Genomic DNA, 22,251 nt, shown 5'->3' with positions numbered 1-22,251 from the left:
AAGCTCTCTCCAGAACCGAAACGCAAACTGGGGACCCCGGTCACTGCCAATTTTGTCCGGCATACCGTGTAGGCGGAAAATGTGTTTTATAAACAACGCTGCCAAGGCTCGTGCAGAAGGTAGCCGTGGAAGCGGCACTAAGTGCAGCATTTTAGAAAAATGGTCGGTGATTACCAAAATGATGGTGCAGCCACGGGACTTAGGTAAGCCCACCACAAAGTCCATCCTGACCATCTCCCAGGGCATGTTTGCCACCGGCAGGGGATAAAGTAACCCAGCTGGCCGCTGTCGAGGAGACTTATTTTTGGCGCAGGAGACACACGCCCGAATATAGTCTCCGATGTCACGGGCCATATGCGTCCACAGTACATCCTCGCCAGAATCTCAGATGTCCTTTTGGTCCCAAAGTGTCCACCCACCCTGGACAAGTGAGCCCAAGAGAGAACATCTGGTCGCAAATTTGATGGCATGAAAGTCTTGCCCGGGGGCACAGACTTTAGCGAAACCGGATCAATGGTCCTCAGGCTCTCAGAAGGGACAATAAGCCGAGGTTCCTCCTCCTCTGCTGATGACACTACGGAACAGGAGAGAGCATCGGCACGAATGTTCTTCTCCTCGGAAATAAATTGGAGGTTGAATTGAAACCGGGAGAAAAACAGGGTCCACCTGGCCTGGCGAGAATTTAGCCGCTGGGCGGTTTGCAGATTTTTGTGGTCGGTGAAAACTTGGAAGGGAAAACGAGCCCCCTCCAGGTGGTGTCTCCACTCCGAAAAGGCCAACTTCATGGCTAGCAACTCCCTATCCCCGATGGAATAATTCCTCTCCGCCGGTGTGAAGGTCTTGGAAAAGAAGAAGCAAGGATGCTTCCGACCTTGAGCATCCTTCTGGAAGAAGACTGCTCCAGCACTGATGGAAGTGGCATCAACCTCCATGATAAATGGTTTATCTACATCGTGGCGATGTAGGATGGGAGCGCTAGCGAAGTGTGACATAATGGAGTGAAAGGCCTTGGAAACCTCCTCCGACCACAATTTGGGATTTGCTCCCTTCTTGGTGAGGGCAACCAAGGGAGATACCAAAGTTGAGAAGTGTGGAATGAACTGGCGATAGTAATTAATGAACCCCATAAAGCGCTGCACCGCTTTAAGAGAATGGGGTTCTTGCCAGTCCATCACAGCCTGTAGTTTGGCAGGATCCATAGCCAATCCCTGGGCAGAGATGATATAGCCATGGAAAGGCAAACACTCCTGCTCAAACACACACTTCTCCAACTTGGCGTAGAGGGAGTTTGCCTGAAAGAGGTCGAAGACTTTGCAAACATCTCTCCGGTGGGAGTCAATATCTGGAGAGTAGATGAGAATATCATCCAGATAGACTATGACCGAGGTGGTGAGCATATCCTGGAAGATGTCATTCACAAAGTCTTGGAAAACGACTGGGGCATTACAGAGCCCGAAGGGCATCACCAGATATTCATAGTGCCCATCCCTGGTGTTAAAAGCCGTCTTCCATTTGTCCCCCTCACGGATGTGAATCAGGTTGTAAGCACCCCGCAGATCTAATTTAGTAACTACCCTTGCTCCCCGTAGCCTATCAAAGAGTTCAGATATGAGGGGTAGTGGGTACTTATTCTTAATGGTAATGGCGTTAAGAACCCTGTAGTCTATGCATGGATGTAGTTCTCCACTATTCTTCTGCATGAAGAAGAACCCAGCCCCTGCAAGTGACATTGACTTCCTAATGAATCCACTTGCCAGATTCTCTTGGATATACTGGGACATTGCCTCCATCTCTGGAAGAGATAACAGATAGACTCAACCCCGGGGAGGCTCTGCACCAGGCAAGAGGTCAATAGGACAGTCATAGGGGTGGTGAGGCAGATGGGTCTCCGAAGCCCTTTTGGAGAACATGTCCACATAGGGCCAATAGTGCTTGGGGAGAGAGGAAAGATCTGCAGGCACCTCAGTTGTGGCAACCTGAACGCACTCCTTCTGACATCTACCCTCACAGGATTTACTACATCCCAGAATTCTCCCTGAGGACCACTCTATATGAGGAGAGAGGCATCATAGCCATGGTATCCCCAACAGGACCTCATCAATTCCCTCAGGAATGACAAATAGGGAAATAATCTCCTGATGAGATGGAGACATGGAAAGAGAGAATAGAATGGTTTGGTGTGTAATCTGTGAGGGTAGTGTCGACCCATTCACCACTCGTACGGTCACTGGTTGGGCGAGCATTACCAGGGGTATTGCGTGTCGTTGGGCGAAGGCAGATGACATAAAATTGCCCTCCGACCCGGAATCCACACAAAGCTCTACTGAATGAGTGGATGAGCCTATGGTAATTGTCCCCTTAAAGGACAATTTGGAGGCAAACATCGTCGTGTCTAGTGTACCTCCACCTACTACCACTAGAAGCGGACGTTTCCCCGACCACTGGGGATATCTGGTGGCAAGATGTCCTGACTGCCGGCAGACGTGACAGACCTTGAGTGCACGAGCGGTCCGGGACTTAGATCCCACTCGTGACACCTCCATGGCCTCATATGACTCGGGCGCCTGGACCGGAGATTCCAAAGGTTTGGCGAAGGTGGGAGCCAGCCAAAACCTCTGCCTATACTGGGCTCGCTCTAACCTCTGCTCGTTAAAACGGAGGTCAATACGAGAGGATATAGCTATTAGCTCCTCCAGTGTGGCGGGAATCTCGCTAGTGGCCAAAGCGTCCTTCACATGGTCAGCCAGCCCCCTCCAAAATACTGGGATGAGGGCTTTATCCGACCACTCCAGCTCAGATGCTAAGATGCGAAAGTGGACGGCAAAATAGCTGACCAAGGACGAACCCTGAGTCAATGCCAACAGTTGGAACGTCGTATCATGGGTGACTCAAGGTCCTAAAAAGAGTGCTCAGGAACAGCGGAGCACTCTGCACCACATGATCGCCACGCTCCCAGAGCGGCGTAGCCCACTCCAGCGCCCTGTCCGACAGGAGAGACATAATGAATCCCACCTTTGCCCGCTCTTTGGGGAAACATGCAGCCAGGAGCTTGAGGTGTATAGAGCACTGGCTCATGAAACCCCTACAAGATTTGCTATCACCAGAATATTTATCTGGCAGCGGGAGGCAAGATAGGGTCAGAACAGGGGTGGCAGTGGACAAAGTTGCTGCAGCCACGCTAGCAGCCTGAACAGCTACTGTGGTAACATCCACAGCTGAGGTTGTGCGCTCGAGAGCTGCCAACTTGCCCTCCAGCTGCTGGATGTACCGCAAGGGTTGCTGTTCGTCCGCCATTACTAGCCAGACACTGGCGCTAGTGTAATATTAGGGCTAGCGGAACGCACCAAATAATAGAAAGATGGTATAAGGAGCGTTCGCAGCCCGGGGTCCACTGTGCAGAGATGGAACCTGCTGCTGAGTAATGACGGACTATATGGTGGTACAATGTGGATACAAACACGGGTTAGCGGTCACAGCAATAAGACCCTGTATCGTGTGTTAAGTGCTGATAGCTCTGTCGGGCGCTAGATAGCAAACATCCACCATACACGAGCAGTCAAACACTAGGGAGGGGATGATTAATGAGCGACTTTCACACATCAACACACACACGTTTTCAAGTATAAACTAGCGCTTGGCCGAGAGGCCATGCAAACCTTTTATAGCAGCAGTGCTACGGGACCTTCCAGATGGTCCAATAGGAGCCACAACAGGACCTGAGCATGTGACCCCCGACCTCCAATGGGAGGTCGCCCCGTGGGCATGCACAGTATGGGAAAAGCAGGACTTAGTCCCAGAAAGACCTGCTCACTGCTGATCAGTGCTGGCTACAAAGGCAGAGCCTGGAAGGGTAATAGTAACCAGTTGCACAGTACCAGCCTGAGCCAGGTGCTAGGACCGACATCTCTGCTGAGCAGGCTCCACTGTGGCTGGAGAAGGATCAAGATTTCACCTGTGCAGAGGCAGAAACTCAAAACCTAACATAGAGCTTTGGAAAAAGATTCTTGTATGTATTGTATGCAGGTTGTGGTGGATCAAGTGGGTTTGTTTTTCTACTTTTTATTGTATACAAAATGATTTTTTCGTGGCTGATTGCCTGGAATACACTTGAAAAAGAACAGCCACAACGAATTAACATAAGTGCACAGCAATGTCAAAATTACTTGTCACTTCTTTTAATCACTTCAGGGTTTGGAAACTGATGTAGCTAAAAGCAGTAGAAGGCTGATTCTTTGGGCAGTTTCCATCAGGCAGCCGCTCACCACAATAGTGTAAAATAAGCAGAATAAAAGCTGGAGGTGTTTTTGTCACTTTTGCTTAATTTTTTTAGATGTAAAATAGTGGCATCTCTTAGTGTTTCTTTACTATTATCTACAATGTGCACAAATTATTAGGCAATTTGATTATTTATTTTATTATTGAACAACTTCAGTGATGTCGGTCAATCCAAAAGGTTAATAAACCTGAATATTTAAGAAATTAAAAGTGATATTTTGTGTTTTTTAGGAGAATATCTGTGTTTGCAGAATTATTAGGCAATTAAATAAAAAATGTTCATTTTCCCAGCTCAATTGTTATTTTCATCTCTTAGGCCTCTTTCACCCTTCCGTCTTTTGCGGTGCATCATAATGCAGTGAATGACGTATAGACGGATGTCGTGAAAATAGTTGAAAACATGTGTAACGCATCCAGTGTAATGTCGGATGCGTCGAATGAGTTTGTGCCTGAATTTAAGGTATAAAATTCTGGAGAGAGAGAAAGATTTTTGCCTGACTAGAAAATCCTTCCAGGCATGCTCAGAAGGAAAAACGTAATACGTCGCTGGATTCCAGTGTTTCACAGTCAGCGACGGATGCTGCACTCATAGGCTTCCATTATAGCCGACGACGGGCAGCGCAGGACCCCTCACTGAGCGATTTTCCGACGTGAACAAAAAACGTTCCTCTGAACGTTTTTTGTTCCCGACGGACCGCTATTTTCCGACGGATCCAGTGCACGACGGATGAAACGGATGGCCATCCGTCACAATCCGTCGTTAATTCAAGTCTATGGGAAACAACAGAATCCTGCAAAAAAATTTGCAGGATCCTTTGTTTTCAAACCTCGTCAGATTTCGACGGGAGATAAAAGACAGAAGTGTGAAAGAGGCCTTACAGTGAGAATAAAAACGAAGCAACTCAAAATGTACAAAAATACATTTCTGACATTTGTACAAAAAAGTCTCAGTTACCAATATCCTTCCACCCATGGAGAGTGTCAGCTTCTTAATCTGTTGACGATCAACTTTTTGGGTAGCGCCAACCATAGCCTTCAGACACTGTTCAGAGAGGTGTACTGTTTGCCTTCACTGGAAATCTTTTGCTTAAGAAGAACCCACAAGTTCACAATAGGGTTTAGGTCAGGTGAGGAAGGGGCCATGTCATTATTCTTTCATCTTTAATGCCTTTCCTGTCTAGAAAATATTTTTATGCATGTGATGGAGCATTGTGCTGAATAAAGATAATGGTTTTCTTGAAAGGTTCAGACTTTTTCCTGTACCACTGCTTGAAGAAAGTGTCTTATAAAACTGGCAGCAGGTTTGGAAGTTGACCAACTAGCTCATCTTTAATAATACCAGCCCATAGTAGTTCCCACATCCACCTTTCTGGCGTTGGAGTCAATGTGAAGGTCTCTGCTTGTTACTGATGCAGCCATGTGCCCATCCATCTGGTCCTTCAAGAATCATTTAACTCATCAGTTCTTAAAACCTTTGGAAAAGCTTGGGCTAGTCTTGACGTTTCACCTTCTGCATCTTGTTCAGTAGTGGTCTGGTTTCAGCCTTCCTTACTTTGGTCATGTCACTGAGCACTGAACAACTTGTGCTTCTGGACTCTCCAAGGAGGTTGCAGATTTGGAATATGACAGTATTGGAAGATAATGGTTTCCTGGTCACTTTAAGTTTGATTCTTTTAAAATTTGTGAAGTTAATGTGTGCCTTTTTTCTCAACAAGTTTTGTGCGACCCTGTTGACTATTTACAACGAAACTTTTAATTCTTCTGTGATCACCCCACCCCCAATATCTTAGAAATTTCTAACAATTTTTGACTTTTCAGAGTCACTTAAATCTCTTTTTTTTGCCAATTTTGCCTGAGGAAAATAAGCTGCCCAATAATTCTGCACACCTTAATAAAGGGTGTTGCATCCTTAGGCGGCATACTCCCTAATTACACAAATACTTATCACCTGGTCTGCTTCATCCAATAAGCATTCAAGCTTATACAGTTTGGAGTTGAAAAATCTGCAGAAAAATTATGATAAATTATGATATGGTCAAAATACTCATTTGCCTAATAATTCTTCATAAACTGTATTAACATCTTTTTTCAGGTTCTTTATAGGCAGCATATTGGTTTGCACAGTTTGACAGTTTTCCACATTGTTGATAATTCTTATTGAAAACATAGTTTCAATACATTTAGCCCTTCTGTACATATATGATTTAATATATATGCCTGAGAGAGGGAAATTATAATGTGTCCGAATTCAGAGATGACTGATGTTAAAACTGTCAATCTTTGTATAGCACTGCAGAATATATTGGTGCTAAAAGACATTTAAAATATAAAGCTTTTTTCTACATTAGGTATGAAATTTAGAATACAAAAAAGATATTTAGCAAGCCTTATAGTTTTATACACTTCCAAGAATGAATATTATTGCAGCATTTATGTAAATGTCATAAAGATCAACCTTGTACTCTTCCAATCCAGCCTTGCATCTCCTCAGGTCATAGTCAGAGTTATATCCATAGTCATAGTATCTTGGAGGCATTGTTGATCTGTAGTAACGGTCAGATCTTTTAAGGAGATTATCACAGACTTCTACATCGACTCCATCCCAGCCATAATATTGAATATCAGTAATTGCCATGACCATGCCCGCAATAGACACACTTAAGTTCATTAAAAGGGAGAGGGAGACAAGTGCCACCTGTGTGGGTAAGTGAGAAAAGACAAAGTAGTCAGCATTAGAAAACATCTAATAAGTTAGTGACAGCCTAACTAATGCATTATGGATGCTCAACTATGGACTTCTTCTCAAGAACACATTTAACTGTTTAACAGAACATGACAAGAAGAAATAGAGTATTATTGTAGAACTAACTCTGCCAAACTATTCTGTAACGAAAGGCCAATAATTACCCAGCATGCATGTGGAAACTTGTAAGCCACAAGATTCAGTATCCCAGATACAATGAACTGTGAAGAAAGAGGCAACAGGTAAAATTGGTTTTATTAAGCTTTCCAAATTAAGGATATATTCACACTGAGCTTTTTTTTGTTTTGTCTTTGAATGAAAAACTTTTAAAAATCACAAGGAGTTCAAAAACACAATTGGAGAATAGGAGAGTTTCTGTTTCGAAAATTTGAAAAGAAAACACCAATAAAAAACCTCATCGTGAACAAACAAAGCAAAACATAGACTTTTTTTCATTCAATAGAAAAACACAAAGTATGGAAATAAAATATATGAATTAATGGTCTCTCAATTAGAGTGCTTGTCTCCTTACAGGGTGTGCACCACAAGCTGTCAGGAGTCTCCAGTATTGCCAGCTCGAGCTGCAGGTCAGTTGAGTGGGAGTCTGCGATTTGCTTACTTCAGACAACATTCCAACTAGACGTTCTCGGCCTTTCTCAGTACACTTGTACTGAGATCGAACGACAATACCAGAGAATCCTGACAGCGTGAGGCGCTCTCACTTTGATAACTCAGAAGAATGTCAGTCTGTGAAAATTGGACCGCACTCAGATTTTATCCGAGTGTGATTTGACTTTTCCCATGGATCCATAGATTTTAATGGGTGAGCGCCATCCAATTCAAACCATGCAATGCTGCGATTCATTTTCCTTGGACCAACTCGGTCCAGGAAAAAAAAAATCAAAGGTACACAATACCGTAGAATAACATGGAGATTAATGCTACACTTCAAAACGATGAGGTCATCTGCATGAACCTTTAAAGTGACTGTCAGAACAGAATAACTTCAAACCAAGTACAGGCACTCGGTGCTTCAGGACGGGTCCAATTATCCAAGTGCATCTTCCGACTTGCTTGTTTTTCATCTCTCTCCTCCTTTTTTTTTACTAAATACTACTACTGGAAGAGTTGTCAATGAAAAAGAGGGGGACATGGAGAGAAAATAAGATGGTGGTAGGATCCTTAAATAATTGGCCCCACCATGATGCCCCAAGTACCTGTAATTGGTTTGAACAATCAGTCTCTGCTGACAGATTCCCTTGACTGGGGTTGTCACATGAAGACAATTCCTGTCCATATGCTCGACTATTTGGATGTCATAGAGGAAGGTCTAGAACAGAGCCGTGCAATGCTAAAGAAATTCTGAAAACATGATCTGTTGGTGGCTTTTGAGGACTGGAGTTGGGTCTGGAAGAGCAATACACTCTCCAGTACTTTTGAACCTTTAAATCAGAGAGTCTTGCCAGAAGAGGTTTCCCTCAGCATATTAGGAATTGGGATGCCTGACGCTGAACTGACTGTAATTGCAATCTGAAATTGGTTGACTATGAAGAGACAAATCCTTCACAGGAAAGCTCTTACCACAAATGACCTTCTGCTATGGAACTGCGCCTGCGCAAGTGACATACACATTTCTGCTATTCCCACACAGCCACAACTGCGCGTTCTACCCACTCCACCCGCGCATGCGCGGTAACAACACGGCTGTTACTGTGCCTGCGTGGGAAATTTTTCTAGTCAGCTACAGTGGGGCAAAAAAGTATTTAGTCAGTCAGCAATAGTGCAAGTTCCACCACTTAAAAAGATGAGAGGCGTCTGTAATTTACATCATAGGTAGACCTCAACTATGGGAGACAAACTGAGAAAAAAAAATCCAGAAAATCACATTGTCTGTTTTTTTAGCATTTTATTTGCATATTATGGTGGAAAATAAGTATTTGGTCAGAAACAAACAATCAAGATTTCTGGCTCTCACAGACCTGTAACTTCTTCTTTAAGAGTCTCCTCTTTCCTCCACTCATTACCTGTAGTAATGGCACCTGTTTAAACTTGTTATCAGTATAAAAAGACACCTGTGCATATCCTCAAACAGTCTGACTCCAAACTCCACTATGGTGAAGACCAAAGAGCTGTCAAAGGACACCAGAAACAAAATTGTAGCCCTGCACCAGGCTGGGAAGACTGAATCTGCAATAGCCAACCAGCTTGGAGTGAAGAAATCAACAGTGGGAGCAATAATTAGAAAATGGAAGACATTCAAGACCACTGATAATCTCCCTCGATCTGGGGCTCCACGCAAAATCCCACCCCGTGGGGTCAGAATGATCACAAGAACGGTGAGCAAAAATCCCAGAACCACGCGGGGGGACCTAGTGAATGAACTGCAGAGAGCTGGGACCAATGTAACAAGGCCTACCATAAGTAACACACTACGCCACCATGGACTCAGATCCTGCAGTGCCAGACGTGTCCCACTGCTTAAGCCAGTACATGTCCAGGCCCGTCTGAAGTTTGCTAGAGAGCATTTGGATGATCCAGAGGAGTTTTGGGAGAATGTCCTATGGTCTTATGAAACCAAACTGGAACTGTTTGGTAGAAACACAACTTGTCGTGTTTGGAGGAAAAAGAATACTGAGTTGCATCCATCAAACACCATACCTACTGTAAAGCATGGTGGTGGAAACATCACGCTTTGGGGCTGTTTCTCTGCAAAGGGGCCCGGACGACTGATCCGGGTACATGAAAGAATGAATGGGGCCATGTATCGTGAGATTTTGAGTGCAAACCTCCTTCCATCAGCAAGGGCATTGAAGATGAAACGTGGCTGGGTCTTTCAACATGACAATGATCCAAAGCACACCGCCAGGGCAAAGAAGGAGTGGCTTCGTAAGAAGCATTTCAAGGTCCTGGAGTGGCCTAGCCAGTCTCCAGATCTCAATCCTATAGAAAACCTTTGGAGGGAGTTGAAAGTCCGTGTTGCCAAGCGAAAAGCCAAAAACATCACTGCTCTAGAGGAGATCTGCATGGAGGAATGGGCCAACATACCAACAACAGTGTGTGGCAACCTTGTGAAGACTTACAGAAAATGTTTGACCACTGTCATTGCCAACAAAGGATATATTACAAAGTATTGAGATGAAATTTTGTTTCTGACCAAATACTTATTTTCCACCATAATATGCAAATAAAATGATAAAAAAACAGACAATGTGATTTTCTGGATTTTTTTTTTCTCAGTTTGTCTCCCATAGTTGAGGTCTACCTATGATGTAAATTAAAGACGCCTCTCATCTTTTTAAGTGGTGGAACTTGCACTATTGCTGACTGACTAAATACTTTTTTGCCCCACTGTATATAAATAGAGATGTTATTTGATCATTGTAATCCTGCACAGAAAATACGGAGACTGCTGGTACTTAGTGTCCTTTCTGGAAAAGTTTACAATAAATTGTTTTCAAGACTTAAAAAAAAATATTGCCAATATTAAAAAAAAAAAGTAAATACATGTGACTAGTGTTGAGCATTCTGATACCGCAAGTATCGGGTATCGGCCGATACTTGCCGTATCGGAATTCCGATACCGAGATCCGATACTTTTGTTGTATCGGGAATCGGTATCGGGACCATATTAATGTGTAAAATAAAGAATTAAAATAAAAAATATTGATATACTCACCTCTCCGACGCAGCCTGAACATCACCGCTGGTAACCGGCAGCCTGCTTTGTTTAAAATGAGCGCGTTCACTACCTTCCATGACGTCACGGCGCTCTGATTGGTTGCGCAGCGGTCACGTGACCACTATGCGACCAATCAGAGCACCGTGACGTCATCTAAGGCCCTTCAAGCGCGCATTCTTAGGTACAACGGCTCACGGTTACGGCGGTAAAGTCCAGGGGCCGCCGGAGAGGTGAGTATATCCCTATTTTTTATTTTAATTCTTTCTTTTACACATTGATATGGATCCCAGGGCCTGAAGGAGAGTTTCCTCTCCTTCAGACCCTGGGAACCATCAGGATACCGTCCGATACTTGGTGTCCCATTGACTTGTATGGGTATCGGGTATCGGTATCGGATTAGATCCGATACTTTGCCGGTATCGGCCAATACTTTCCGATACCGATACTTTCAAGTATCGGACGGTATCGCTCAACACTACATCTGACACAAACACCTGATTTAAATAATGTGTTATTTTCATTGGTCTAGGTGTAGAACGCCTATCTGAATGTGGCTTAAGGGAAGAGTTACACTAGCAGTAGAATATGTTTGGGTAATGAAGGCTACGATATTACTGCTTGCTATTGACATTGGTTCCTTCCCTCTTGATCCCCCCAAAATATTTTTGGAAATTTTAAGATTTATTTTTATAAAGCAAAAGTTATTTTAAAAAACTTATCAAATCAATTTTCACTTTGCCATACATAAAATCTATACAATATACCCATAGCCTCTCTCTATGGCTGTTTGTTGTACTACTAGTTCTAAGATCTTTCCTTTCCACACTAAAGAGCAATTATGGGTAGAGTTCTAATACATGGTCTGTACTATTCTGTGTGGCCCACAGGGGCAGTGTAGGTTAAGTATGCATCAACATTAAAAGGTATAAACGAGGAATAGAGATCAGACTATATTTGGGATGCAAAGGTGCAGAAGGACATCATTTACTGGCACTTACCGGAATTCCTACCCAGAAGTGGAGACCTGTATAGCAGATGATCATACCTGGCCGGATTATGGCTATGATAATGGCCAACATGACAGAGACCAAACCCAAGGTGATATAGGCGGCCTAGATTAACGAGAATACATACGAGATTATATATACACATACATGTACGTATTGTATCCTACAATCAATAAATCTGACGGCCCCATACATTCTGTACATCATACAAAATATTTCTTCATGATTCCTGTATTTACAAAATATCTCTGGGTGCTAATATACTTCTACCAATCCATATAAATATAATAATCATATTATTGTTAGAAGAGTAGTCATACACCTTACCCCAAATCCTAGGGGTGCTGCCGAACCAGTCGTATGGGAGGGCTTTGCCTTTTGCCCACTTTTCTGCATTTTCTTCATGTCATAGACGAATCGAAAGGTGTCCAGGCAGCAGTCCAAAGTAGAACGCTGGTTAATATTGATGTGTACCACTGTTCCCTCAGGGGTCTCACAGGAGACGTTGCCATTTTCACTCTTTACTGTGCTCATAGACATTTTGTCAGACTTATGGGAAATAATTTAAAGAGAAAAGCCAAATGCATCAAAGTTGCCAGAAATTTTTTTATCATTAAAGCATATATGAAAGAGAAATGTATTAATTACATAATTATATGCTCTAGTGCTTGTAACATATTCCTTAATTTTTTAGAGAGAACAATATAATAATGAAGCTTAATAAATATAAGATAAGTACTTACATCTGTGTAGTGGTAAATTTATTTGTATGTGTATGAAAAGCTTATCAGTGACATATAAGACTGTACTTCTATGATTACAAATATCAAAAGACTGAGCATCACTTCCAAACAGAAAGCAGGTGTGAACAGTTGCTTACTAAGAGTTGCCATCTCCATATATAAAGTAGCACTCTGTAGTGCTATAGCATGCAAACATGAAATATTTGAATTGCACTACTGCTTTAGTAAATTAGAAAAATTGAGAATACTTAGCGCCTAAATTGACCAATTCATGTGTACCCGGAAGCCACGATAAGGCGACTCTCGTTGCTGGTAACCTGCCTAATGTGAATCCTCTCTTGGGCTAAAGCCTACATTTATATGGGAAGGTAGGATCCTGCTGATTCAGCACCCCATCCCTCAGTTGCAATTCAAATCTCATATATTTCATGTTTTCATGCCATAACGCATAATTACAGTAGGATCCTACCTTCCCATATAAATGTAGGCTTTAGTCATAGAGAGGAATCACATGAGGCAAGTTCCCAGCAATGAGAATGACCTTATCGTGGCTGCCATATACACATGATTTGGCCAATTTATGAGCGAAATATTTCATGTTTGCATGCTATAGCGCTATAGAGTGCTACTTTATTTATTGGTTTGTGCTTCTATGATGACAGAAGGAACTTGAGAATTTCTCATTGTGATATGCGGTGAAGTCACTGAGTTTGAACTGCGGTGACCTTATCACTGACTTTTTCCCATGGTGCTGAGGTCACCGCAGTTCAGCCCAGCTGGGAACACAGCCTCACTGACTGGCGGCAACCATGATGATGTCACCGCTGGTCAATGATGCTGCACCCGCAGCAGCTCATTCACCAGTGGTTTGTAGCCAGGACGGTCGCATCTTGGCACCGTTCAGGTTAAAAACTATTCATCCCCCGATATAGATTACGTCAGTGGAATTAGGAGTCAGGTGAATATAACTTTGTTTGCTATTTTTAAATAAACATGGAAAACTGTGTTTTGTTTTATTTCTAATAAAAGACTTAATTCTGGCTGTGTCTGTATTTACCATATAACTATAGGATTAGTAATGGATGGGTAAACAAATGTAACCAACAGCACCAGAATGATTAGGATGCACGCTCCAAAGTTCAAGGATCCAAATTGAACAGTACTCACAATTGTAGAAAAAGAAGCAGCATCCGTTCCAGGTGAAACAAGTTGTATCAAAAAAGAAGTCTTTATTCTGCCATAGAAACATACAACGTTTCGGCCATATTGGCCTTTATCAAGTATAACATATACAACACCTGACCGCCTTAAATAGTGTGGAGCTACAACCAGCACCAATCACAGATAGAGGGCAGCCCTAATAAAATTACATAAATATATACAAAAAATACATGTGTAACATCAATCCACATCACATTACAAACAATACATTGTGAAACTCGCATAAAATATACAAAAATCACTATATTCGAACGAGACCAATCCGCTATGGGCATCGCAGTCCAATCACAGCGTTGTTGTTTAGGTAGTCATAGTAACCACCCACCGATCGTTCTAATCCCATCGCTGGGGTGTATGACATCCGATCACAGTTGTTTTTTGCTGAGCACACCACCTGTAAAGTAACAAAAGTCCTCACATCATAAAAAAACCATATAATCACCTCAGGATCCGCCGATCAGTGACGCCGGAGACAGCGCGAGGGCTCATCACGTGCACGCGGTCACATGACCGCAGCACCGACAGGTCTCTCAGCGCATGCGCCGGCCGCATCAGATCCGGCTACACTACCAGCGATGTAGGAGATCACACCCGTTCACGTCAGAGGGAGGAGGGGGCGGAAAAACCGTCCTGCTCCACACCTCTGAGTGACGTAGTGCAACTCCCCACACAGCACGGGAGGTATAGATCCAGCCAACTCCATGGCAATCAAAATAATTGGCGTCCTACCATATGGACAAAGGGGAGGGAAAAAGGATTACCCAAACAAACAAGGGAAAGAAAGCAACTTATAAATAGATCGGACAACAGTACAACCACACAGAGAAAAAAAGGATTTTTGTATAAGAAGTCCCATACAGGGCACAGTGGACATAATATAAATATAAATAGCACATATTAAAAACAAATATACAGATTAAGGACACCACCCAAAACAGAAGGGGATTTAGGAAACACATATTTGCAAATTATATTCAATATTGAGTCCTTTTGGTTGTAGAGACTCCAGAACGGAAATCCACCTCAGTTCTTTTTGTTTTAACAACTTCACCCTATTCCCACCCCTTCTTAGAGCAGGAACCCCATCGATCACTCTGAACCTAAGTTGATTAACGGAGTGTCGACATTCATTAAAATGTTTGGGAACTGGTAATTCAAGTAGCTTAGTTCTTATGGTGCTCTTGTGCTTACTTATACGCGCTCGAATCTCCGTCGTGGTCTCCCCCACGTATATCAGTCCACAAGGACACACTATTGTATAGATTACATAGCTTGAAGAGCACGTATATCGATCTCTAATCAAAATTTTTTTCCCAGTTTGAGGGTGAAAGAAGCTGTCACCCTTCAACATGTTACCACAACAAGCACAGTTGAGGCAAGGAAAATTGCCCATCCTGGGTGGACACAGAGTCCTTTGGAGGGCAACCTTCCTAGTCCCAACATCAGACCTTACCAGTTGATCCTTTAGATTGCGTCCCCGCCTATAGGAAAGAATCGGTCGTGAATGAAATTCCTCAATCTGTGGTAGCCCTCTATTCAAAAGATTCCAATGTTTGTTAAGAATACTAGAAATCTCCCCACTCGCTGGGCAATAGGTAGACACAAAGGGGATCCGTTTCTGCATTTTCCTATTTTTATGTGTTTGTAAATCACCGACTGTGATCGGATGTCATACACCCCAGCGATGGGATTAGAACGATCGGTGGGTGGTTACTATGACTACCTAAACAACAACGCTGTGATTGGACTGCGATGCCCATAGCGGATTGGTCTCGTTCGAATATAGTGATTTTTGTATATTTTATGCGAGTTTCACAATGTATTGTTTGTAATGTGATGTGGATTGATGTTACACATGTATTTTTTGTATATATTTATGTAATTTTATTAGGGCTGCCCTCTATCTGTGATTGGTGCTGGTTGTAGCTCCACACTATTTAAGGCGGTCAGGTGTTGTATATGTTATACTTGATAAAGGCCAATATGGCCGAAACGTTGTATGTTTCTATGGCAGAATAAAGACTTCTTTTTTGATACAACTTGTTTCACCTGGAACGGATGCTGCTTCTTTTTCTACAATAGTAATGGATGGGTGTCTTATAAATGCTCATGGATTAGTAATGGAGAGGCATTCTGGCACTTTGCCCGGCTCTTCCTACTTGCCCTGCAGCGGTGGCAAGTGGGGTTCATATTTGTGGTGTTGATGACAATATAAAGATGACAGATGACAATACAAAGGTGACATCAACACCACAAATATCAACCCCACTTGCCACCGCTGCAAGGCAAGTGGGAAGAGCCGGGCAAAGTGCCAGAATTGGTACATCTAATAGATGCACCTTTTCAGAGTGGCTGTGGGCTGCTATTTTTAGGCTGGGGGGTCAATATCCATGGCCCCTTACCAGACTGAAATACCAGCCCCCAGCTGTCTGCTTTAGCAAGGCTGGTTGTCAAAAATGGGGGGACCTCACGCCACCATGCCACTTTTTAAATTATTTATTTAAATAATTAAAAAATACGGCGTGGGGACTCCTCTATTCTTGGTAACCAGCCTTGTTGAAGCTGACAGCTGTGGGTTGCAGCCCCCAGCTGTGAGTTTGGCCTGGCTGGTTATAGAAAATACAGGGGAACCCATGCTATGGAAATTTGGTTAGGATAAATCTATCCCTGTGTGTGCTGCGGCCATTCCCAATTAGACTGAGAATTTTGAGTGCTCAAGAAATGACACTGTACACCGTGGTGACAGAATAACATCCCATCAAATACTGATGGGTTATTGTACACATATGGTTTTATAATTGAATATAAAAAGGGGGTGGTTAGGGGTGGTTCGTTAATTACCATATTGTCAAGCTTCTCTGTTATTGGTTATCTAAATATATACGGAATATTGTGATTAATGCACGTATGAATGCTGATTAAGCAACTAAAGTGTAACTGTTGCCTTTTCTGCATCCAGGACATAGTTGAGACGTCTATTCATCACTTAGTACATCTGGTGTTGTTCCGCTTTTTGCCTGGAAAGCCCCAAACAGTCTGTCTGGCTTATATCAGTTTATGTCAGCCATTTTAAGCAATTGATTATAGTGTATACAGTGGGGCAAAAAAGTATTTAGTCAGTCAGCAATAGTGCAAGTTCCACCACTTAAAAAGATGAGAGGCGTCTGTAATTTACATCATAGGTAGACCTCAACTATGGGAGACAAACTGAGAAAAAAAAATCCAGAAAATCACATTGTCTGTTTTTTTATCATTTTATTTGCATTTTATGGTGGAAAATAAGTATTTGGTCAGAAACAAAATTTCATCTCAATACTTTGTAATATAGCCTTTGTTGGCAATGACAGTGGTCAAACATTTTCTGTAAGTCTTCACAAGGTTGCCACACACTGTTGTTGGTATTTTGGCCCATTCCTCCATGCAGATCTCCTCTAAAGCAGTGATGTTTTTGGCTTTTCGCTTGGCAACACGGACTTTCAACTCCCTCCAAAGGTTTTCTATAGGGTTGAGATCTGGAGACTGGCTAGGCCACTCCAGGACCTTGAAATGCTTCTTACGAAGCCACTCCTTCGTTGCCCTGGTGGTGTGCTTTGGATCATTGTCATGTTGAAAGACCCAGCCACATTTCAACTTCAATTCCCTTGCTGATGGAAGGAGGTTTGCACTCAAAATCTCACGATACATGGCCCCATTCATTCTTTCATGTACCCAGATCAGTCGTCCTGGCCCCTTTGCAGAGAAACAGCCCCAAAGCATGATGTTTCCACCACCATGCTTTACAGTAGGTATGGTGTTTGATGGATGCAACTCAGTATTCTTTTTCCTCCAAACACGACAAGTTGTGTTTCTACCAAACAGTTCCAGTTTGGTTTCATCAGACCATAGGACATTCTCCCAAAACTCCTCTGTATCATCCAAATGCTCTCTAGCAAACTTCAGACGGGCCCGGACATGTACTGGCTTAAGCAGTGGGACACGTCTGGCACTGCAGGATCTGAGTCTATGGTGGCGTAGTGTGTTACTTATGGTAGGCCTTGTTACATTGGTCCCAGCTCTCTGCAGTTCATTCACTAGGACCCCCCGCGTGGTTCTGGGATTTTTGCTCACCGTTCTTGTGATCATTCTGACCCCACGGGGTGGGATTTTGCGTGGAGCCCCAGATCGAGGGAGATTATCAGTGGTCTTGTATGTCTTCCATTTTCTAATTATTGCTCCCACTGTTGATTTCTTCACTCCAAGCTGGTTGGTTATTGCAGATTCAGTCTTCCCAGCCTGGTGCAGGGCTACAATTTTGTTTCTGGTGTCCTTTGACATCTCTTTGGTCTTCACCATAGTGGAGTTTGGAGTCAGACTGTTTGAGGGTGTGCACAGGTGTCTTTTTATACTGATAACAAGTTTAAACAGGTGCCAATACTACAGGTAATGAGGGGAGGAAAGAGGAGACTCTTAAAGAAGAAGTTACAGGTCTGTGAGAGCCAGAAATCTTGATTGTTTGTTTCTGACCAAATACTTATTTTCCACCATAATATGCAAAATAATGTTAAAAAAACAGACAATGTGATTTTCTGGATTTTTTTTTCTCAGTTTGTCTCCCATAGTTGAGGTCTACCTATGATGTAAATTACAGATGCCTCTCATCTTTTTAAGTGGTGGAACTTGCACTATTGCTGACTGACTAAATACTTTTTTGCCCCACTGTATATTAGCTGTGAGTATATATGTGTATATATATAAGTGAGTTCTATATGAAATATATATATTTCCATCACACCCACGCTGGATATTTCATTTATTAAATTATAGCACAGGCAGCGGGTAAGGAATACTCCCATCAGCCACTCCTGCTGTCACTGTTATAAGCAGCAGCAGGTGTCAGATGATGGTGAAAAAATAGTCAAAAAAGCTGCCACCTTCTGTCATTGTTCTCACTTGAATACAACTCTCATCATTCTCCCCTGCTAGTGCTGATCACCGGCATAGCAGAGGAGAATGATGAGCGTTGTCTTCAGCACTCAGTGCTGGGGAACAACGCTTACTGTACCACTTCTTTCCTGGTGCCCATTGTGTGGTACTGATGCAGCACACAGACAGCACATGCTTGCCACATGTGTGCCACACATATTACACACACTGACACTGACATCTCCGGCACCGATTAGACGATAGCACAAGCACCATGGTAAAATTTCCCACAGTGCATGGGCTAATGTCAGACAGGTGAAGTGAGTTTATTGGCTGTGAACTCCCAGAGAGTGGCTATGAACTCTACAGAGAGTGCTGTAAGAAAAAAGTGTGGTAAAAAAAGGTGCACAAACAACTGGGATAACCACAGCCTTGAAAGAATTGTTAAGAAAAGGCCATTCAAAAATTTGGGGGAGTTTCACAAGGAGTGGACTGCTGCTGGAGTCATTGCTTCAAGAGCCACCGCATACAGACAATCCAGGACATGGGCTACAAGTGTCGCATTCCTTGTTTCAAGTCACTCATGACCAATAGACAACACCAGAAGCCTGTTACCTAGGCCAAGGATAAAAAGAACTGGACTATTGTTCAGTTGTCCAAGGTGTTGTTTTCAGATGAAAGTCAATTTTGCTTTTCACTTGGAAATCAAGGTCCCAGACACTGGACGAAGAGTGGAGAGACACACAATATAAGCTACTTGAGGTCTAGTGTGAAGTTTCCACAATCAGTGATGGTTTGGGGATCCATGTCATCCGCTGGTGTGGGTCTACCAAGAAATTTTAGAGCACTACATGCTTCCCACAAGCGTTTTGGAGATGGAAATTTCATTCTCCAGGAGGACTTGGCACATGTCCACCCTGCCAAAAGTACCAATACCTGCTTTAAAAACAACAGTATCACTGTGCTTGATTGGCCAACAAACTCGCCTGACCTTAACTCCATAGAGAATCTATGGGGTATTGTCAAGAGGAAGATGAGAGACACCAGACCCAACAATGCAAACAAGCTGAAGGCTGCTATCAAAACAACCTGGGCTTCCCTAAAGGTACCGTCACACTTAGCGACGCTGCAGCGATACAGACAACGATGCCGATCGCTGCAGTGTCGCTGTTTGGTCGCTGGAGAGCTGTCACACAGACCGCTCTCCAGCGACCAACGATGCCGAGGTCCCCGGGTAACCAGGGTAAACATCGGGTTGCTAAGCGCAGGGCCGCGCTTAGTAACCCGATGTTTACCCTGGTTACCAGCGTAAAATGTAAAAAAAACAAACAGTACATACTCATCTTCGCGTCCCCCGGCGTGCGCTTCCTGCACTGACTGAGCGCCGGCCCTAACAGCAGAGCGGTGACGTCACCGCTGTGCTGTACTTTCACTTTACGGCCGGCGCTCAGTCAGTGTGGGAAGTGGACGCCGGGGGATGCGAAGGTGAGTATGTACTGTTTGTTTTTTTTACATTTTACACTGGTAACCAGGGTAAACATCGGGTTACTAAGCGCGGCCCTGCACTTAGCAACCCGATGTTTACCCTGGTTACCAGTGTAAAACATCGCTGGCATCGTTGCTTTTGGTGTCAAACACGACGATACACGGCGATCTGACGACCAAATAAAGTTCTGAACTTTCTTCAACGACCAGCGATATCACAGCAGGATCCTGATCGCTGCTGCCTGTCACACTCAACGATATCGCTAGCCAGGACGCTGCAACGTCACGGATCGCTAGCGATATCGTTTAGTGTGAAGGTACCTTAACACCTCAGCAGTGCCACAGGCTGATCGCCTCCATGCCATGCTGCATTGATGCAGTAACTGATGCAAAAAGGAGCCCCTACTAAGTATTGAGTGCGTTTATTGAACATACATTTCAGTAGGCCAACATTTAGGATTTCAAAATAATTTTTCAGGCTGGTGTTATAAAGTATTCTAATTTACTGAGATAATGACTTTTGGGTTTTTATTGGCTGTAAGCCATAATCATCAACATTAACAGAAATAAACACTTGAAATACATCACTCTGTTTGTAATGACTCTATATAATATACTAGATGGTGGCCCGATTCTATTGCATCAGTTATTCTAGAATATGTACAGTGGGGCAAAAAAGTATTTAGTCAGTCAGCAATAGTGCAAGTTCCACCACTTAAAAAGATGAGAGGCGTCTGTAATTTACATCATAGGTAGACCTCAACTATGGGAGACAAACTGAGAAAAAAAAATCCAGAAAATCACATTGTCTGTTTTTTTAGCATTTTATTTGCATATTATGGTGGAAAATAAGTATTTGGTCAGAAACAAACAATCAAGATTTCTGGCTCTCACAGACCTGTAACTTCTTCTTTAAGAGTCTCCTCTTTCCTCCACTCATTACCTGTAGTAATGGCACCTGTTTAAACTTGTTATCAGTATAAAAAGACACCTGTGCATATCCTCAAACAGTCTGACTCCAAACTCCACTATGGTGAAGACCAAAGAGCTGTCAAAGGACACCAGAAACAAAATTGTAGCCCTGCACCAGGCTGGGAAGACTGAATCTGCAATAGCCAACCAGCTTGGAGTGAAGAAATCAACAGTGGGAGCAATAATTAGAAAATGGAAGACATTCAAGACCACTGATAATCTCCCTCGATCTGGGGCTCCACGCAAAATCCCACCCCGTGGGGTCAGAATGATCACAAGAACGGTGAGCAAAAATCCCAGAACCACGCGGGGGGACCTAGTGAATGAACTGCAGAGAGCTGGGACCAATGTAACAAGGCCTACCATAAGTAACACACTACGCCACCATGGACTCAGATCCTGCAGTGCCAGACGTGTCCCACTGCTTAAGCCAGTACATGTCCAGGCCCGTCTGAAGTTTGCTAGAGAGCATTTGGATGATCCAGAGGAGTTTTGGGAGAATGTCCTATGGTCTTATGAAACCAAACTGGAACTGTTTGGTAGAAACACAACTTGTCGTGTTTGGAGGAAAAAGAATACTGAGTTGCATCCATCAAACACCATACCTACTGTAAAGCATGGTGGTGGAAACATCATGCTTTGGGGCTGTTTCTCTGCAAAGGGGCCCGGACGACTGATCCGGGTACATGAAAGAATGAATGGGGCCATGTATCGTGAGATTTTGAGTGCAAACCTCCTTCCATCAGCAAGGGCATTGAAGATGAAACGTGGCTGGGTCTTTCAACATGACAATGATCCAAAGCACACCGCCAGGGCAAAGAAGGAGTGGCTTCGTAAGAAGCATTTCAAGGTCCTGGAGTGGCCTAGCCAGTCTCCAGATCTCAATCCTATAGAAAACCTTTGGAGGGAGTTGAAAGTCCGTGTTGCCAAGCGAAAAGCCAAAAACATCACTGCTCTAGAGGAGATCTGCATGGAGGAATGGGCCAACATACCAACAACAGTGTGTGGCAACCTTGTGAAGACTTACAGAAAATGTTTGACCACTGTCATTGCCAACAAAGGATATATTACAAAGTATTGAGATGAAATTTTGTTTCTGACCAAATACTTATTTTCCACCATAATATGCAAATAAAATGATAAAAAAACAGACAATGTGATTTTCTGGATTTTTTTTTTCTCAGTTTGTCTCCCATAGTTGAGGTCTACCTATGATGTAAATTA

General features: G+C 43.3%; 1 protein-coding gene across 1 annotated transcript in view; it reads right to left on the bottom strand.

Moving 5' to 3' along the window:
- LOC143764885 (uncharacterized) overlaps window positions 1-22,251 on the bottom strand; it is a 79,745-nt gene that overhangs the window by 28,383 nt on the left and 29,111 nt on the right. The window contains exons 2-5 of the mRNA XM_077250958.1: window positions 12,032-12,253; window positions 11,696-11,809; window positions 7,183-7,239; window positions 6,731-6,970 (exon numbers count right to left, since the gene is read on the bottom strand). Coding sequence (XP_077107073.1) covers window positions 6,731-6,970; window positions 7,183-7,239; window positions 11,696-11,809; window positions 12,032-12,244 — 624 coding nt within the window. The 5' untranslated portion in view covers window positions 12,245-12,253. The remainder of the gene's footprint in view (window positions 1-6,730; window positions 6,971-7,182; window positions 7,240-11,695; window positions 11,810-12,031; window positions 12,254-22,251) is intronic.

This window comes from Ranitomeya variabilis, chromosome 4 (assembly GCF_051348905.1).
Source record: "Ranitomeya variabilis isolate aRanVar5 chromosome 4, aRanVar5.hap1, whole genome shotgun sequence".
Taxonomy (NCBI): Eukaryota; Metazoa; Chordata; class Amphibia; order Anura; family Dendrobatidae; genus Ranitomeya; species Ranitomeya variabilis.
The sequence above is the reverse complement of the archived record's forward strand: the minus strand, read 5'-3'. Positions and strand labels throughout refer to the sequence as shown.